Source organism: Agelaius tricolor, unplaced genomic scaffold (assembly GCF_023055355.1).
Source record: "Agelaius tricolor isolate 1412-34295 unplaced genomic scaffold, bAgeTri1.0.p SCAF_2, whole genome shotgun sequence".
NCBI lineage: Eukaryota > Metazoa > Chordata > Aves > Passeriformes > Icteridae > Agelaius > Agelaius tricolor.
The window spans coordinates 76,479,121-76,497,298 of NW_027269262.1; the positions used below are offsets into that span (position 1 = coordinate 76,479,121).

General features: G+C 37.9%; 1 protein-coding gene across 1 annotated transcript; it reads left to right on the forward strand.

The window, feature by feature from the left end:
• Nucleotides 1–600: 600 nt before the first annotated feature.
• On the forward strand, nt 601–17,835 carry CALB1 (calbindin 1). Its single transcript, XM_071421625.1, has 11 exons — nt 601–830; nt 1,115–1,191; nt 5,650–5,724; nt 10,327–10,410; nt 10,499–10,555; nt 13,491–13,568; nt 15,833–15,888; nt 15,987–16,026; nt 16,114–16,167; nt 16,301–16,372; nt 16,787–17,835. The coding sequence occupies exons 1-11, from the start codon at nt 749–751 to the stop codon at nt 16,898–16,900; spliced, it is 789 nt and encodes a 262-aa protein (XP_071277726.1). The 5' UTR covers nt 601–748; the 3' UTR covers nt 16,901–17,835.
• The last annotated feature ends 343 nt before the right edge of the window (nt 17,836–18,178 follow it).

Sequence of the window (18,178 nt, forward strand, 5' to 3'; positions counted from 1 at the left end):
GTCCCTCTTGCCTAGGCACTGTTTCTAGGCTGTCTCAATATGGGTATCTCAAGATCCCATTATATCTCAGAAGGAGTATCAGGTAAAGGGTTGTGGCTCTTCAGAGATCACCTCTGAAAAACTGTCTGCAGCTCTGGACTGGGGATGGACCAGTGAAAAACGGGTTCCTTGCAGCCTACATGGTGCCCCAAACGATTGTTTTTGGTTTTTTTGTTTTTTTTTTCCTTGTACCGGGACATCCTGAGATGCTGCAAGCCACGCTCTAAAATTCAGGACCCTCTTCCACAAGGAAACCCACGGCTAAACTGGGAGGCTGTGCTCACCCTCCGTCCCCACGTCTCATGGGCATGCTCTCCGCAGCAAGGGGTGCGCAGTAACTCCTGAGTGGGTCGTTCAGCGCTGCTCCCTCTGCTCGGGGCTGCTCGCTCGGCACCCGCACACCCCTCCCACGTCGCGGGGTGTCGGTTCCCGAGGGCTCCGCCGCCGGGCCGGCCCCGGCCGAGGTGCCGCCGTCGGGAGACCCCGGCCCCCCCGCGCAGGGCAGGGAGGGCGCGCTGGGGCCCTCGGAGAGGGAGGGCAGCGCCGGGGGGAGTGGCCCGGCCGGGACGGCCTCATAAATAGCCCTCGGCGGGGCGGCGGCGGGAGGAGCCGTCGGAGCCGCCGCTGTGGTTGCGCGCCGGCCGCGGTCGGAGGCGAGTCAGGACCGCGGACAGCGCCCCCCCCCACCCCGCGCCGCCCCGCGCCCACCATGACGGCGGAGACCCACCTGCAGGGCGTGGAGATCTCGGCCGCCCAGTTCTTCGAGATCTGGCACCACTACGACTCCGACGGTGACTCCTTTCCCTCCGGGGCGGCGGGGGCGCGGGGGGCGCGGGGGGCGAGCCCGCGGGAGGCTGGGGGGACAGCAGCGCTGCCCGCCCGGAGCGGCCTGGTCCCCGCCCGCCGCCGCAGCCCCGGAGCCATCGGGAGCGGGGCCGGTGCCGGGAGAGGCGCGGGGCAGCCGCTCGCCGGGAGGGAGCGGCCGGGTCGGAGACTCCCCTGCCGGCGCTGGAGAACGGAGAGAGTTTGGAGGGAGCGGTGACGGCAGCCGTAACTCTTTCTGTTGTTCATTCAGGCAATGGGTTCATGGACGGGAAGGAGCTACAAAACTTCATCCAGGAGCTGCAGCAGGCACGGAAGAAGGCAGGCTTGGTAGGTTAATGTTTCGCCCCACTTTTCCGTCTTCTTCGGGAAAGAAGAGTTTTCTTGAGCAAACTCCAGTGCCCCGGTTCCTTGTGTTCTCTCTTGCCATCCCGCGGTTCACGCACCTGCCGCACCGGGCAAAGGGAAATAGCTTGGTTAGGAATGAGCAGGTTGCAAATCCGATAAATCGTCTGGTTTGGAAAGGTGAGACCAGGGTCCGCCTCACTGATGAGCGGCTCCCGCTCGTACCTTGCGAGGCTACAAGCTGATACTTCTGACAGTGCTGAAAAAGAAAAGTCAAGAAATGTATGGATGCTGTCTTTCTGTCCTGGATGGGACCTTATCCCACGGCAATTAATCTGATCTGGTCCAGATATGCACTCATTAAAACTAGCGGGGTCAGGGGGAGAGACACTCTCGCACCAAAAAAAAAAAAAAAAAAAAAAAAAAGGAGAAAGAGGAAAAATACCCATCACTTCAGGGGGTAGTTGGACTCTTAATTTCTCACCTAATGGGCAGCACGGGCTGAAATGCGTTTCTGCCCCTTGGTGGTCACTAAATAGATCTGCAGATGACTCCTAAACACTTACTGCTCTTCACCAGGAGTATGAGTACCAAATCCTGGCTGTTTAAATGGCTCAGAGAGACAGCGAAGTTCTTGAAAGTGTTGTCAAAACACATCTGTGTATGAGTTATTGAAAAATTTATTATTAATTTCTTCCAAACGATACCCATGGAGGGAGGGAAAGGAAAAGGGAGAAAGAAAGAAATTAAAGATTCTGTGTAAAAATACAGCCACTTTTAGCATCAAAGCCCAATATATAACTTAATAGAATCAGTCTAAGTGAATCTATGCTAAAAGAATTCTGAAAAAACAGAAAAAGAAATAATTTAAGTGATGATGTGTGCATGGAGAAAATAGATTACACTTTCTAATAAGAATGCCTCCAAATTGAGAAATAGCTTTTCAATAATTGACTTTGCTTTGAAAGTTCCTATATATTTTAGACCTAAATTCAGAAAAAAATAATTTATATGAACCTTAATTGGTTTTGTGGAAAGTTGTATCATATAAGTTGTATGAGCACAAACTTTACACGTATGAAAATCTGTCCCTCGGCAATGCCTCTAATGTGACTGCAGTCTAGGTAGCAGTTAATTCTGACAAGAGATGTTGGTGTAGGCTCTCATTTTCCTGAGTGTAAGTTCAAACTAAAATTAAAAATGAAATAAAGCAAAATTGAAGTTTAAAAAATTCAAAACAAAACACAAAATTGGAAAATCAGTGTGGGTGTTTTAGAAGGAAAAGGTCTATTTTTTTTTCACAGAAAAGGTTAAACAACTTTGATACATTTCAAGTACTGCAACAGAACAAATCTCTCTTCTATGCTAAAGTGCCAGAAACTGAAGTTTGGTCACTAGAAAGAAGATAGTGAAGCCTTTTTATATTTAGTATGAATGTCATTGTTAGTAGAAATGCTAATATATTATTGAGTAGTTAAAAATTTATTAGAGGCTCAAGGTAAAAAATATTCATAATTTTAAGGTCAGGATCTATTCTCTCTCAAAGCAAGTGTGGATCTCTTAAAAACATAGACTACTCAAAGCAACATGGAAACCCTTGCAGGATTATTCTTATCTGCTACAAATGTTATAATGTATATGGGTTTTTTTAAAATAACTCCTGACAGTATCTGACAGTGTATTTTAAAAATGCTCAGATGTTTAGGTTTTTCTGTCCCATTTCTCTGATTCAAACCTAGCTTTGGAGTGTTCTGCTGGAAAGAGCAATCTACAGGAGCAAAACCAAATTCAGCACCTGCTCTGTGGGCTCTGGAGTACAGCTATATGTCGTCTTAGGTTTCAAATCTAACCTGGTTCTTGCACTTGAAGGCTCATTTGCTAAACAAGCATCTCATTAGTTCATTTCTTGTCTCGTGGGACACTAATTCAGTATCTTTGAATATCTATTCTTTTGCCAGGAGGGACACATTGAGAAACTAGTGTAGGCTATATGTCATTTCCTTGTCTGTCCTTCTTTTAACACCCCAAAGCTTCTTTGTCATCATTAACTTCTGCATTTCAGGTCGCTCTTCTGCTCACTATTTTTGAAATATTCAATTATGCATTCTTCATAGCTGGATTTTACATCAGTCATGCCATATGCATTAAAGAATCACATTGATGCTGTCATTGAATAGGATGGTTTAATATTTTCCAATATTCTTCCCAACTGCAGAACTGTTCTAATTATGTTCTGATGCTAATCCTTGCATTAATCCACTCAGTAAGCCTGTACTTTCACAGCTGCTTTTTTCTCAGACAGAGAGGTGGCATGCAGCTTGATTCAGGCTAGCCCCCCTGGAAGGGGGGAATGTCTACTCAGAAGTTTTAGTGCTTGGGCTTTGGAAACATTAGGCCTTTTTTTCATGCGTTACGGTAGATACTGAATTTATCTGGTATAACTTCAGCCGTGCTAAATGAACTATTTTTTAAAGATAAAAGCCACAAAATAATCAACATAATTTCTGTTTATTGTGACCCACATTTATGCAATACATTCTCTATTTGGGAGTGCCAAGTGCCAAAAGAAACCCTGGGGAATAAGTGACCAGCGCAGAGGTTGATAAAGTGCCAATAGGTGGGTCTTGTCTGAGCTATTCCACATCTGTTTTTAACTTTCCCTGCCTGTATAGATAATGACAATATTTCTGCACAGAAGTATGTTATTTATGAGTACAATTATGTCAGTGTTTCTGTAGTGCCAATTATCCTTACATTGTCAAATCGTCTCAGAAAAAGCTAATTTTTTTCCACTTCTTGGAAAAGTATCTTTTCTGAGGTGTCTGATTAAGGCATGAAGGGCTGGTTTCTTTATTTCAAAAATTGAGCACTGCATTTGTATCAGGTTTAGGACTAGACTTGGTTAAGTTTAGGCAATTTTTTTGACCAAAAATACTTATTTGAATAACATAACTCAAATAACTCTTCAAGCAGCTCATGAGCAGGTTAAGTGAACACCAAAAAACCTCACCATAATTTCTGAATAATGAACTAGAGGATAAGTTTCCTGGTTTGTTTAACCTGTAATCAACTGTGCCTCTTTCAATGGCTGGACATTGTCCAGCACTGCAGAGCTGCTATTAGAAAGATTAGTAAAATATTTAACCAGGACTAATTAAAATCCAAGTGTCTAATTCTCCATTCTATCTGCTAAGCAAACTTGTCCCCACTATGGGATCATTAGATGAAAGGTGACTTTGAAGTCCATTGTATTAATAACCACATCTCTAATTAAAGGCATGGCAAATTACTAACTTGCTATGGATGACTTTGACAGAAATAGGATACTAGGCCGTGGCTGTATCAGCCACAAGGAACTGACATTTTAGTTAGCTGTGGCAGGTGAAATTTGGGACAAGCTACAATGGACTTTGTACAGCTGAGAGTCCCTGTGTCTCCAGTGAGAAAATCACTTAGGTCCTATATAATCAGATCTATTATAACAACTAAACCTTTAATTTCCAAAGTCTGACATAACTTCATCTATAACTGTAGAATTGTCCATGGTTTCAATATAACTGCAACCCTATTCTTGCTGAATGGTTTCACTAGCTTCCACCTCTAAGAAATACAATGAAAATTAAAAGTTTAATCAGTATTGAAGGTTGATGACATCTCATGTCAAAGAAATGCAGGTCAAGTTGAAGTGTGAAATCAAATATTTATATATTTACCCCAAGGCTGGCACTTTTTGCCGTAGCCTAGAATGAGAATAGTCTTTAGAAGACAGATGTATAGAGGGACCATAATTTGTATGGACAACAATGATGGTTTATTCTGTCAGATTAAAGGTACTGCGTAAGGTTTTCTCCTGACTAAATCTCCCTTTCTACTTTTAAGCAGTGACATTTTGACTCTGTTTCCATGATAACCAAATACTAAACAGTGAAAAATATGATATTGTGATGAGATTTTAAGACTAAAATAGCATCCATTGTTCAGGAAAAATCCACTCAAAGACGTGGAAAGACTATTTTGGTGTTCAGATGTATTATATGAAATTTTTTTCTTATTTTGAAAGATTCTGCACTGCCTTCAAGTTACTAATTTAAAAATGAAAACTGAGAAAATGCAGTAATAATTGCCTATGAACTTCACTGTCACCATCTCAAACAAAGGAACTGTTAGACACGTCTTCCAACACATCTGTCTTTATAGTTTTTCATTCTGTAAATGAAAATAACATTATAAGCATTTAGATGTCAATCATTCACACTGGCTATAATAGAATTCCCTAGGAAGTAAAATGAAAAAAAAATTCATTTAAACTTGACGAGTCTAGCTGCAATGTGTGAATACTTCATTAAAGGTGGTATATTATTTGGCAAATAATAGATTATTCAAGTATGTTTATATATTTTTATTGTATTTTAAAGTAATAATTCTATCATTGTAACTTTGTAGGATTTAACTCCTGAAATGAAAGCTTTTGTGGACCAATACGGGAAATCTACTGATGGAAAAATAGGCATAGTTGAGGTAAGACAGTTACTTTGTAACTTGACTTGAAGAAAATATATTTAGCACAGAGCAATGTGAGCATAATATGCCAATACTTTCGATTTTTAGATACACAGAATATTTCTTCCTTGCCCTTAAGATCTTTTTATTTTTCACTAATGAAACTTTTTCATTTACAAGTAATTTATTCCTTGCCACATTCCAGACACTTCACCATAAGTCATTTAACTTTTCTCTCTTCATTCAATACAAATAAGCACCAATAGCAATTTAAGTTTTCTACAATGCAGAATAAAGTTCTATTTCAGAAATTTAAATTAAAAAGGTAATTTGATAAGAAGTAATGTGATGTAGTGCTACCTGTGATTTTGAACTCATTCTCTGTCACCATTCCTAATAGTGATAACATCTGAGTGAAGTTAATAGGGCAGTCACTGTATGTAATCTATTCTAAAAAACCCCCAAATATGTAACCCAAGTAAGTCAGCATGTTAATTATGGCTAAGAATGAATTTCTTAGGATTTCCTTTCTTGAACTTTAACAGAACTGCAAGCAGAAAATTCTCACATTCCTTACTCCCATTTTCTGAAGAGGCTGAAGATAACCAGCTTCTCCTCATACAGCTGCTCAACAATTGTACAACTTAGACAACTTGATAGGAAGTAGGGAACCATTGTGTTTTCTCTGAATTTCACTCTTCAGCACTGCAATTCAAAAAAGAGAGTTTGTTGGGTTATAGGGTTACAGTTTGAGAATTCACTTCTCTGAGCTTAAATCAACGACTCATTTATGTCACTCTGAGTGCAGTGAGACTGCGGTTTTATTATTAAATGATTCTGTATTTTTTTCCTGATAATAAGAAATCTGACCTAGAGAGCTAATTAAAAAACAGCTGGAAACAAGCCAGGCCTGCAAAATTTCTACAGTGACCACCTTTGGGTCAGTATCTAATTTTAAAACTGAGGACTGAATAGAATGTGTAGAAGTCAATAGAAAGTATCACTGATGATACAATAGATCATTTCAAGATATCTTTTCTCTTCTATCGTATATCTGAATTTTATGTACTTGTTTAAAGGCATATGTAATTATGATTAAGCTGCCACAGAAATGTGAACAATTTGCTTCACTTGCAGCCATAATTGGTTTTTAAAAGTGCATTATTTAACAATACTTAGCATTGATCAAATAGCTTTGCATCTAGAAAGAGGTATAACAACTCTTTTTGTTTTGGACTAACAAATACTAATTTATTTGTTATTGAAGAATTTTATTTAAATTAGTCTTTTTGAATATCTGTGGAGCCAGCACTGATGCAAGAAGAATGTGTGAACAGTGCCTGAAAAACACTGTGCTTCTTCACTTAGGAAAGATAACTGGAAGTTTTACCTTTCAAATTCTATTTCTGATTCTGATATTGACTTAATGAAAATCCAATAGGGTCTGATATGGCTCACCACCCCCAGTGAAGGGCCAAGCATGCTCAGCATTCACGGAAGCAACTGAATAGTGATAGTATGGAGTTCAGCGGCTGAAGGGACTTTCTCCCTTAATATAGCAGTTTCCAAACCCAATAGCTGTATTTTGTTTCTCTTACATCAGCATGAAGCTTGATTTGGAAACTGCTGATGGGACTCATGAAATGTGTGGTACGTGCCGAGCAGTATGATATTAAAGTTGGTACTTGGACTTGACTCTCCTTCCTTATATTAAAAAAATTATCCAGTAATTCCAGATTGTTCCCATTTACATAGTACATCAAATAGCTTTTTCTGAAAGCTGTGTGGATGCTGTTCAAGAAAACTTACATAAAGCCATTCAGACTCCCGGCCCTCAAAATGGACACCCAGCATTTGACAAAGAATGTGCTAGCCAATAATGAGCTTTCAGGAAAGGTCTGTTGACTGAGATAAAGAGGAGGCCTGGGTGGCTTCATAGAGGAAAAAGTGGATTTTCAGCTCAGATCAAGTGTTGATTCTGTCTTTGCAAGCACACTGCAGTTAGTTTGCTGGCTATTATCCAGTGTCCTCCAGCTAAAGGCAGAGCCTGACCTGCCCACTTTCTTTCCATTGTGTAAGAGACCTCTAATTCACCTTTTGTACTCATTGAGACCAATGCTTTTACTAAAATGTGGCTGTGAAACCCAAGGTTTTCAAAACTCAGAGCTGCAGCAATTTCACATTCAAATTATTTGAAGATTACTGCTGCCAAAAAATCGACTACTTATTAGCCTAAAATATTCTTTGTACTCCCATGCTCTATTATGAGATTTTAAAAAGCAAATTCACGCTATCAGGCAAAAGGCATTTTAAATAGCATTAAATATCAGTGGAATTTACTTAGAGAACAATGTCAAGAAAATAGTTCTGATATTGGTTTAGGTACTTAGAGGTTTTTTTCTGCTAAGTAGCCTATAAAGACACACCTCAGCCTGCAGCTGACCAGAGAAGAGTCAAACCAGTCTCAGGTTTTGTAGTTGTCCTCTATTATTTGTGATCCAGAGATAACCCACCTTCTCCATAAAAGCAGCAAAGCTCAAGGCTCACTAAACTACTATTGCTGCCATACACAGACTTACAGTGGTCTGCGCTCTTACTCAAAGATGCTCACAAAGTCCCCCTATGCTTATCCCCACAAAAAAGTCATCACTTAAAATAGCACCAGGTTTTCATCTTTCTTCTTGGTAGTGGTATAAAACTGGGACTGGGAAGTTGAACCAGTTTCCACACAATCTACTCATCCCTTTAATACTGCAGAATTTTCCACAAAAAGAAATTTAATGCTTTCCCCTGAGACTTACAGAGGGTGAGAGGTATAGCTTAAAATAAGGTAATTTTCTTTCAGAGGTAATATATTCTGTGCCTCAATTACAGTTTCATACTGCTAATAAGCTGTTAATGATCCTTTGGACAGTTACTATTTTATGGTGCCCTTGCAAAATTCACAGGAGTTAGCTATGTCATTGAACGACATCTTATTTATATTTTCCACACAAGCAAACCCTTTCCCATTGTTATAATCAGTCACTTTACCCAAACTATCTTTTTTATTCTGAATAGTTCTTCCATTCAACATTTGCTGTTAAATAGGAGCATACTCTAAAAATCAAAGCCTTTCTGTCATGAGAGAAATAAAGACATTTTTTCATAAATCAGGACTGAGTTAGACACATTTAGCTATTGCGTACATGTAAATATATACTCACCCATACGTGTATATTCTATTTATGATGGAGTAGGTTTTGAAAGCTGCTGACAAAAATGCATTTCTTGGGTTGATTTTGATTTCATGTTCAGCCACTTAGCAAAAGCACTCAGAAGGTTCTGATGGGGCTGACAGCCTGTCATCAGCTGCGCCATTTCGGTAAGGAGAGGGCTCTGAGGTGTCTTTTCAGCTGTACCAACAATGAAAGAATTTAACTGATTCCTGCACATAAGATTTTAGAGAAACAAGAGATATGTCTCCATAACTTTGTTGTGTCTGTGAGGTGAGAGCTGAAGTCACTTATAGCTCTGCTGGTTCCCAATAAAAAAGCCTCAGCAATTAGGCAATAGCACTGAAATAGGCAGAACAAAAGATTTGAGGGTGTGAAACGAAGACAGAAAAACAAAAATTTGAATCAAAATTTTAAGATGGGACTCCAGAAAGTCTGCAGATGTCATTTTACATAAAAGAATCCAGCTAAGAAATCTGTCTTCCTCCATTTTCTCCATAGTAAGCACAGCTGGCCTATTCTTCAAGTAAAGTTTTTTTTAATCAAAACATATTTCATACATTTTGAGAACAGAAAAAAAAATTGGGCTTTTGTTAAAAACAAATAATGAATTTACATTAAATTATACAGCATACTTTCCATCTTCTACATTTGTCACTTGCCAAAATTGAGTTATAGTAAATGAACATTTTCAATAATCAGTACAATAATGTCTGATTTTTAAAAAGCTTTTTGTAGAGAAGAGGCATTGGAAGAACCATCCCCGGTTTTGCAAGGCTAAAAGCCCTCTTGATTTCTTTCTTTTATTTATAGCTCTTTTTTAACATGTCTCTGTGACTGACAAATGAGAACTGCCATCCCTTACCCTCCCTGTTTTCCAGGGTTTTTTCTCCTGGCTTTTCCTTATATTTAACCATTTACATTACACACATGTTCTTCATGTCAGCGTTCCTTTCTTTCTTGCTCTTCCTTGGTATCTGAGTAGTCTATATTTCTGCTTTCTAATTCATGGTCCTTCACACTTACCCTCTGTGAGTCCTTGTGTTATGCTTTCCCTTCGTGCTGATTCAATGGATTTTAATACAGATTCCAATTCTGCAGGGGTGAATTTTTTTCCCCTTTCCCCAGCCATCCTTTTGGTAAAGTGCTACCTCACTCCCTCCTCTCAGACTTCAAGTTCTGTTTGACCTTGATGGCTATGACAAAGCTGCAGGCCAGAAGCCTTTCAGAGGCACCTTCCAAACACTGCAGCTAGCAGCATGAAGCTTCCAAGTGGGCCACAATACAGCAGCAGCAGTATGAGCACAAAGAATTCCCCACCATTTAAAAAATATTCATACTCTATTACAGGCTCAGCTGGCCTGATGAAGAGCCAAAATTCATTCTTTCTTAAATTCTCTTACAGCTTGCTCAGGTATTGCCAACAGAAGAGAATTTCCTGTTGTTCTTCAGATGCCAGCAGCTAAAGTCAAGTGAAGATTTCATGCAGGTACAGTGTGAAAAGTTGTCTGTTACAAAACCATCAAAGACCTGCTTGCCATAAACATATCATTAAAGCATTCCCATTCTGATTGCAGACATGGAGGAAATATGACAGCGACCACAGTGGCTTCATTGATTCTGAGGAACTTAAGGTAAACCAGTATCATCTATGAGCATGCACAACATGAGAACAGGTGTTGGATTACAGCCTGTGCTGCTATCTCTTTCTTCAGATACCCAACTGTGCATGTTTTTGCATTTCAAACATGACAAAAAATGCAATACAACTAGCTGATGTTTTTATCGCCAGTAAATTATTTAAAGTGAAACTCTAATCTGATCAATGTTTTTTAAGCCATGTTTTAATTCAGATCAGTGCTGGTATCAAATGACTTAGGGTACCAGGCAGCTTAGAAGTAAGAAAGATTAAGAAAGCAAGATGAGTCTCTGTCAGCTATATTGGTTATCTTTTTTGGCCTCTTAGGGAAAAGAACTGCTTTGTTGTGTTTTTTCTTAAGAGCATCACTACTATTAATCACTGTGCTGCTGAACAGTTGATGCTGTCTCAAGTACTACATAACCCTGCAATTTCCTAATTCTAATACTGCTAGACTAACACACATGGTATTGTGCTGCCTCTGCTTGGTTTAATATGCACAAATAAGAGCAGAATCAAGGTTACTCCCTTAGCCATCTCGGCCTTGCACAGTTAAGAAATCTTGAAACAAGAGTGATTTCATTTCCCTAGTCATACAACCAACACCAATTTGTCAATGCTGAGTTAGTGTCACAAAATCACAGGGTGATTGTTAGGAACCTCAGGAGGTCATCTGGTCCAAGCCCTCTGCTCAAGCAATACCACCCAGAGCCAGTTGCTCAGGACCTTTTTCAGATGGCCTTTGCATGTCATCGAGAATGGAGACTCTGCAGCCTCCATGGGCAACCTGTGCCAGTGCTGTGTCATCATTGCAGTGAAAATATATTTCCTGATGCTCAGAAGGAACATTTTGTGTTTCACTTTGTGACCATTGCCTCTGGTCCTGTCAGTAGCCTAGCTCCATCCTCTTTGCACCCTCTCTTGAAGTTTTTATATACTTTGATGCTGTTCTCCTGAAGCTCCTCTTCTCCAAGCTTAAGTGTCCCAATTCCCTCTGCCTTTCTTCATAGCAGAGATGCTCATATACAGCAGCTTTCTGAGTAGAAAGGTGCCATCTTCCACAGTTCAACTGCATTTGATTCATTATTGTAGCTTTACATTCAAAGGAATCAAAGCAATTCATATCAAGAGAACTATCTGTGTTTATCCATCTAATTTGGACTATTTTGTCCATATGTGGCATAAAGAAGAGTGATGTAAGTTTTAAATAAAGCACCAGGAGATCAAACTGTTCAAAATCTTTACTGTTCTTCTGCTCAGAAAAGAAATCCATCACAGAAAATTCACATCTTTTTTCCTTTTCCCTTCCTCTTTTGAGTTTGATATCTGTGTGACATTTGCTGAGGATCTAAGCTTAGGGTAACGCTCAGGCAGACAAGCCCATTCTTCTGCTGACTGGTTGCACCAGACCAGTTTTTAAAGTTGCAGGATCAGGAAAAGGTAGCACTTGAGAACTCTCCAGCTGTTAGATGATGCCTGCTGACTGCTATATTTTAAAATAGATTTTAAAAGGCAGGGTTGATTGAGGGCCAGCTGAAGAATGAAGACATTTAAACTGCATCTCTAATGGTTCATCTCTCTTGTGCTGGGAGGTTTCATTTGCCTCAGAGAAAGAGGTCATTTTAACACTGAAAATAAGACATAAATGTCCAGTTTTATTTTTAGATCAGTATTTCTTGGCAAGCCTAAACATTTTAAAGTATTTGCTATGGGAGGTGTACACCCACTTACAACTTTGTAAGTGAAATTTAAGCTAAAAAATCAAGAAAACTTTCTAACAATAGTAATGGCAGTAGAATATGTTGTGTAAGGGGGAGGCAGACTCTTCATCACTGCCTATATTTAGGAAAGGTTTGGCAATAGCTCAGATCAGAGACTAATTCAGGAAGTTTAGATAGATAGAATCCTTTATTGAGACATGGACTGAATAGCCTTTTAATTTCCCTTCCAGTTCCATTTTCCATTGAAGCACACAAGATTAAATATTAGACATGTTTCTGTAACATCCATTCACAACATTTCAGTCGTGTTCTTCATTATACAAGCTACCAGGAAGGGCCTTCAGCCTGGAGGGGGCCAGGCTGTATGAACTGTAGGGAGTGTTAGTCATACCAGTATTGACATGGTTGCATTCAGGTCCAGGAATACAAGTATATTTTCCGATAAGCTCTCCCATTTTCTGTCTTGAAATGTGGCCAAAAATTCTGCAAGGATAATGACACTCCAACAGATGACAGAAATTAGGTCCTTCATCAGGTCTTGTAATGCCCTTGCTTTACAATTTAGTATCTTCCTTGTTTTGAATGTCACAGATCGAGTACAGAAATTTAAAACACGGAATGGGTGGAAACCATCTTATTTTTTAAAGTGAAAATGGCTTGTGTTTCAAGTCATGTGACATCAAATTCTCATTCAAAAATGCAATGAAATTGGCTGCACACATTTAAAATACAAAGTAGGAAGAAGCAATGTTCGCCTCTAGCATCAGGTAATGCCATAGGCAAGGACAAAACTCAATTAATCATTGATCTTTTCTTTAAAATTGTTCAGATGCTGCAAGAAGTGATTAGGCATACAAGTTTCAAGGAGACCCAAGGTTAATTAGTTTAGTTTACTGATAGTGCATATTTAGAAGCAGTACACTTAAAAGCCAAACTTTTTTCCAAATTCACAATACAACAAATGGCATACAATGCAGGAAGTTTTATTAGTTACTTTTTCCAAATAAAATGCAATATACTTGAACTTACTAAAAGAAACATATACTCTTAGCTGTTAATAAATATTTTTTCCTACTTATTTGGCACTGCAGTAGTAAATACTAAAGTGGAAGTAAAATAGTATTTCCCATTACTTTAATCTGAAGTTAGCAAGTCAGACATTTTACACTGTAGATAAAAATTCAAAATAAATTCTATTTATTTTAACAGAGCTTCTTGAAAGATTTATTACAGAAAGCAAATAAGCAGATTGAAGACTCAAAGCTAACGGAATACACAGAAATAATGGTAAGTTTATTTAAAAGCATAATGGGTTAATGGGAAGTTACTCAGTAACTGCCCATAATGGGTTAATGGGCAATACTGCTCAAAAAGAGAAGTCCAGAAATTTTTAACCTTCTTGGTATTTATATAGTATCATGCCAAGCCATTGTGTTTTCCCTGGTTTGCTCCCGTGTGCTGTTAGCTGTAAAACCAAAGTCTTCACATTTCATAGGAGCAAAATTGTTCTTGTCGTAATTATATTGTTTTGATCAAATTAATTTGGTGTTACTTTCTTTCTATATTTTGCCTTCTTTCAGAGCTGTGTCTGTCTCTTGTCTTAAAAGATATCACTGCATGGTGGCTTCCTTAAATTTACAAATACCTCACTCTTTCCCCGCTTGCTTTAAGGAAGATAGTTGATATTTTAGATAAACACTATAGCAAAACTGTTGCTTCCTTAGTCATCCCATCCTTTGAACAATCCATCCATCCATTGCTATGGCACTCCATGGTAAGGACTAGTACTGGCTTCTTCATGGGCTTTTCAAGAAAAAAAGACAGAATTCTGGTCTTCAGGAAATTTATAAATCCACATTTTTTGTTTTACCAGCTTGTTTTCATCCTAAAATACTTGTAACAATCAAAAATATGCTAGGTAGATGCACTAGGCCTCAAACTGGCTTAAGACTGGCTGAAAAAAACTTGTGTTTCTCCTGGAAAAAGTCTGCTGGTTCATTGTACCAGTATAAACCATTTACATAGAATTGTCACTGTTCCTTCACTGCTGAAGATAACATTTTCATTCAGGGAGCTTTTTGACCTCCATCCTAAAGTGTGCTATAAGTTCTGGCCTCTGAAGAGACACATATTGACAAAGAATTTAGTTAAAAGAGAAAAAATTAAGCCCAGCTCTGCAATTGTCTCTGCAGAAAACAGAAGGATAATAAAAAAACACACAGTCCTGAGCAGCTGCTGGCAGGCAGAGCCAGCCACTAACTCATCAAAATACAAAATAAGTTTACTTCACAGCTGCCTCTGCTTACCTCCCTCAAATGCAAATCTGTTTTCCTGGGAAATGCACACAAGGCAGATGCTTTTATGTAAAGGAAGGAAGTGTTAAAAGGAACCATGGTGTTGTGTAGAAATAAATGTTCTTAGAATTGGTCACTTTTTTCTGGTATCCTTTATCATTTATTGTGTATTAACAAAATGAAATTAGGCCTTTCTTCATTGCCTTACATTAGCTCCCTCTTTAAAAGGATGTATGTTTATGTATATACCTTGGTACAGGATGTTACATTTCCTCTTACCTATAAATGACATCTCAAATTACTGGAATCGAAGGTGATGGGATGCAGTGTGGGTGGTGGTGCTTTCAATACAATGCCTTGTAGTCTGCTGCTTTTGTGACTCTTTTATTGCACAGCAAGTGCAATATAATGTTCAAAAGTAGAAAAATGGAACTATACAGACTTAAATACTGGAAAAGCAGGAACAATATCTTCGTCTACTTCTAACAGCTATTATAAGCTGTTTGTGCCTTTCAAGTGGCAGGAACACATTCTTTCAAGGCCTCAAAGGAAAACACTTTATTAGTAGAGCTATTAAAATTATTAGAAATAATAATAACAACTTATTTTTGTGAAATTATATTAACATAGTTATTACTATAATTTAATTTTGCTTATTTGGAGAGATTTATTTTCCTATTTTCATACCATCAAGAAAATAGGATCATCTGCAACACCTGTTCACTTTTTTTTTTAATATTTCACAGTAAAAAATACTGTCTTTACTTAAATAGTTAGACCTATTCAATTGAATGAAATGTCAATTGTTTTCTTTCTTGGGAATTGATTGCCTTGGATTCTATTGCACTTAACCCAACAGTTTTACATCTTTATGAATAGAGAATAATGATTCTATTACCCAATCATGCCATGAAGTCAAAAGTAAAATGTTATCACATCAACACTCCTCTCATTTATAAATAATAACATGCACCATTTCTCATACAGGAAATTCATTCTGCAGTGTAGGCAGGCTAAGACCTGCCTTATTGCAGGTTAATCAGAATTGCTCAGCTGCTTTCTTATCAAGATTTTGCAGTAGAATTATTTACTATAAATTACTTAGTCAGTACTTAAAATAAACGTATTACACAGCAAATGTGACCTGGGGACATCATTTCAGGACAAAGTTAATTGGATTTAAGTTTTCCAAATTAGTGTTTTCTTCATTAGATTGATTAATTTTGATTGATATATTAAATATATATATTCTTTCAGCTCAGGATGTTTGATGCAAACAATGATGGAAAATTGGAGCTTACTGAACTGGCCAGGTATGTCTTCTGTTTCTTTTCACAACAAATATCATATACCAAGTGCTGTAATGGGAACAGTTAAATATTTTGACCTTTGTTTTTTTTTCTCTCCAAAGACTGCTCCCTGTACAGGAAAATTTTCTTATTAAATTTCAGGTATGAATATTCACATTCTTCAGGTAACCTGTTACGATCACACATAACTGGTGTCATTAATGGGTTTGTTTTCCTTTTGGTATTTAGGGTGTCAAAATGTGTGCAAAAGAATTCAATAATGCCTTTGAGATGTATGATCAAGTAAGTCTTTAAAAAATGTTTTTTATTAATGGTGTAGTTTATTGGCACTTATTTTCTGAATTTGTGAAGAACTAGCCATAACCTCTGGAATTAAAAATAAATGTTAAAACTTATCTTTAATGGTATTTTTCAGGATGGCAATGGCTATATAGATGAAAATGAACTTGATGCCCTACTGAAGGATCTCTGTGAAAAGAACAAAAAGGTAATCCTAGAGGGCTTCTTTCCCCTTAGAGATTAGATTTAATTTGGATTTTAAGGACGCTTTAATCCACCCTAATAAGATAAATATAGAGCTTCTAAGTCATAATTCCTGAAGTCAAAGTACAACTAAAAATTGTGGTGGAAATAATAGCAGTGTAAATCCTGAACTAAGGAAGTTGTGATTACAGTTACACTGTCAAGAGCTTGCTTGCTTCTGAGACACCAGCTAGCAGCAAGCTAACACATGGCTATCATATAATGGATAACATACAAATATATAAAAAGCATTTTAGTGTGTTACTGTTGGACAGGCTGAGAATACTTGAGATTTTTTCTCATTTCCTGCCATTGGAAGTAAACTTGTTCATGCTGATAACTAAACAGGATTATAAAGCATTATCTGTTCTTTAAATAGGAACTAGACATTACCAACCTTGCAACATACAAGAAAAGCATCATGGCCTTGTCTGATGGAGGAAAGCTTTACCGAGCAGAATTGGCTCTTATTCTCTGTGCTGAGGAAAACTAGAGCTCTTCTATCATGTCCACTTAACTAGTGATGTACTCTACACAATAACTGTGCACTATAAGGGAGTAGGCTGTATTTTTAAACTGCATATAGAAAATTAGCCAGGATGTGTGGCACATTCCTTTCAGTTTGTTTCTATACTGTTTGTAATGTACAGTTTTTGTAACAATAAGATTGATAAAGAGAATGTCAGTGTTTGGGCCAGTCTATATATTCAAAAAGAAACTAAATATGTCAGGGTTGGTTTTGGTTGGGTTTTTGCTTTCATAAACACAGCTGGAGAAAAATTAAACCTGCTGACATTGTTGTGGTCATCATATCCTTTGACACTTGCGACATTTCTTGTTAAACTACATGACAAAAAGATCGACACATAAACACATATCTTTCCCAAAACAAATAAATGTGGGATTTTTAAATATGAAACATGAATTCAGATTAAATATGATCTAGGTCTGAGGAAAGAGACATTGGCATGTCTGATTTCAAAAATTTAATAAGGCACTAAGAAATATTTTGAGTTGTTAAACCTCCCACTTACAGGTCTGTACTCTTTGCAGTCTTACAATTACTCTTCTCACTGCGAATTCATAGCATATAGACAAAGCATTTATCTGGAATAGATCTCCATGCAGTAGTTGATAAAAATATAGTGTTCTCAATCTAGCTGTTTTACTGAATTTAAACATAGGCACTTCAGAAATAAATGCCTTTAATCTGTCTTGAAATCCTGGCTAAATGACAGGTAGTATAGTTAATACACAGATTAACATATGATATTATAAGTGTACCTTTCATGACTATTGCTGTGTCAGAGAATATGACAATCCATTTTCTAAACTATTTTCACATTTTGCAGGTTATAATTATTCTAGTAAATTGCTGTTTTTACATCATATTCTGTGTAATCTATAATTAAATTTAATATCCTAAGATTATTGGTGTCTAGTTTGTGTATCTCCTGGATTCTTGTATCTGTACCATGTAAAGGACAAACTGACTATTTTAAAAAATGTGCCTCCTTGGATCTTACACTGAATTATTAGTCTATCTCACTAGCATTAAAATTTGACATTAAAGGAAGAAAAAATAATACAGATTTTATAACAATTTAGTAATTTAGTTTACATTGTGGGCTCTGCTTTTTATTATATTAGAGATGTATTTTTTAAATGGGAACTATACTATGAAGCAGCCCTATCTTCTTGCATCCTTGGGGTTTTTTTGGGCCTGGCTCCCTTTTTACTTTACACCAGTTTTATGCCAGACAACTTCATG

What these genes read in the sequence shown, in the direction of transcription:
- CALB1 (XM_071421625.1), top strand. Translation starts at nt 749, where the DNA reads ATGACGGCGGAGACCCACCTGCAGGGCGTGGAGATCTCGGCCGCCCAG. An exon ending in TTGATTCTGAGGAACTTAAG is followed by an intron (nt 10,556 to 13,490) that starts GTAAACCAGTAT and finishes TTATTTTAACAG; the next exon opens with AGCTTCTTGAAAGATTTATT. An exon ending in GAGCTTACTGAACTGGCCAG is followed by an intron (nt 15,889 to 15,986) that starts GTATGTCTTCTG and finishes TTCTCTCCAAAG; the next exon opens with ACTGCTCCCTGTACAGGAAA.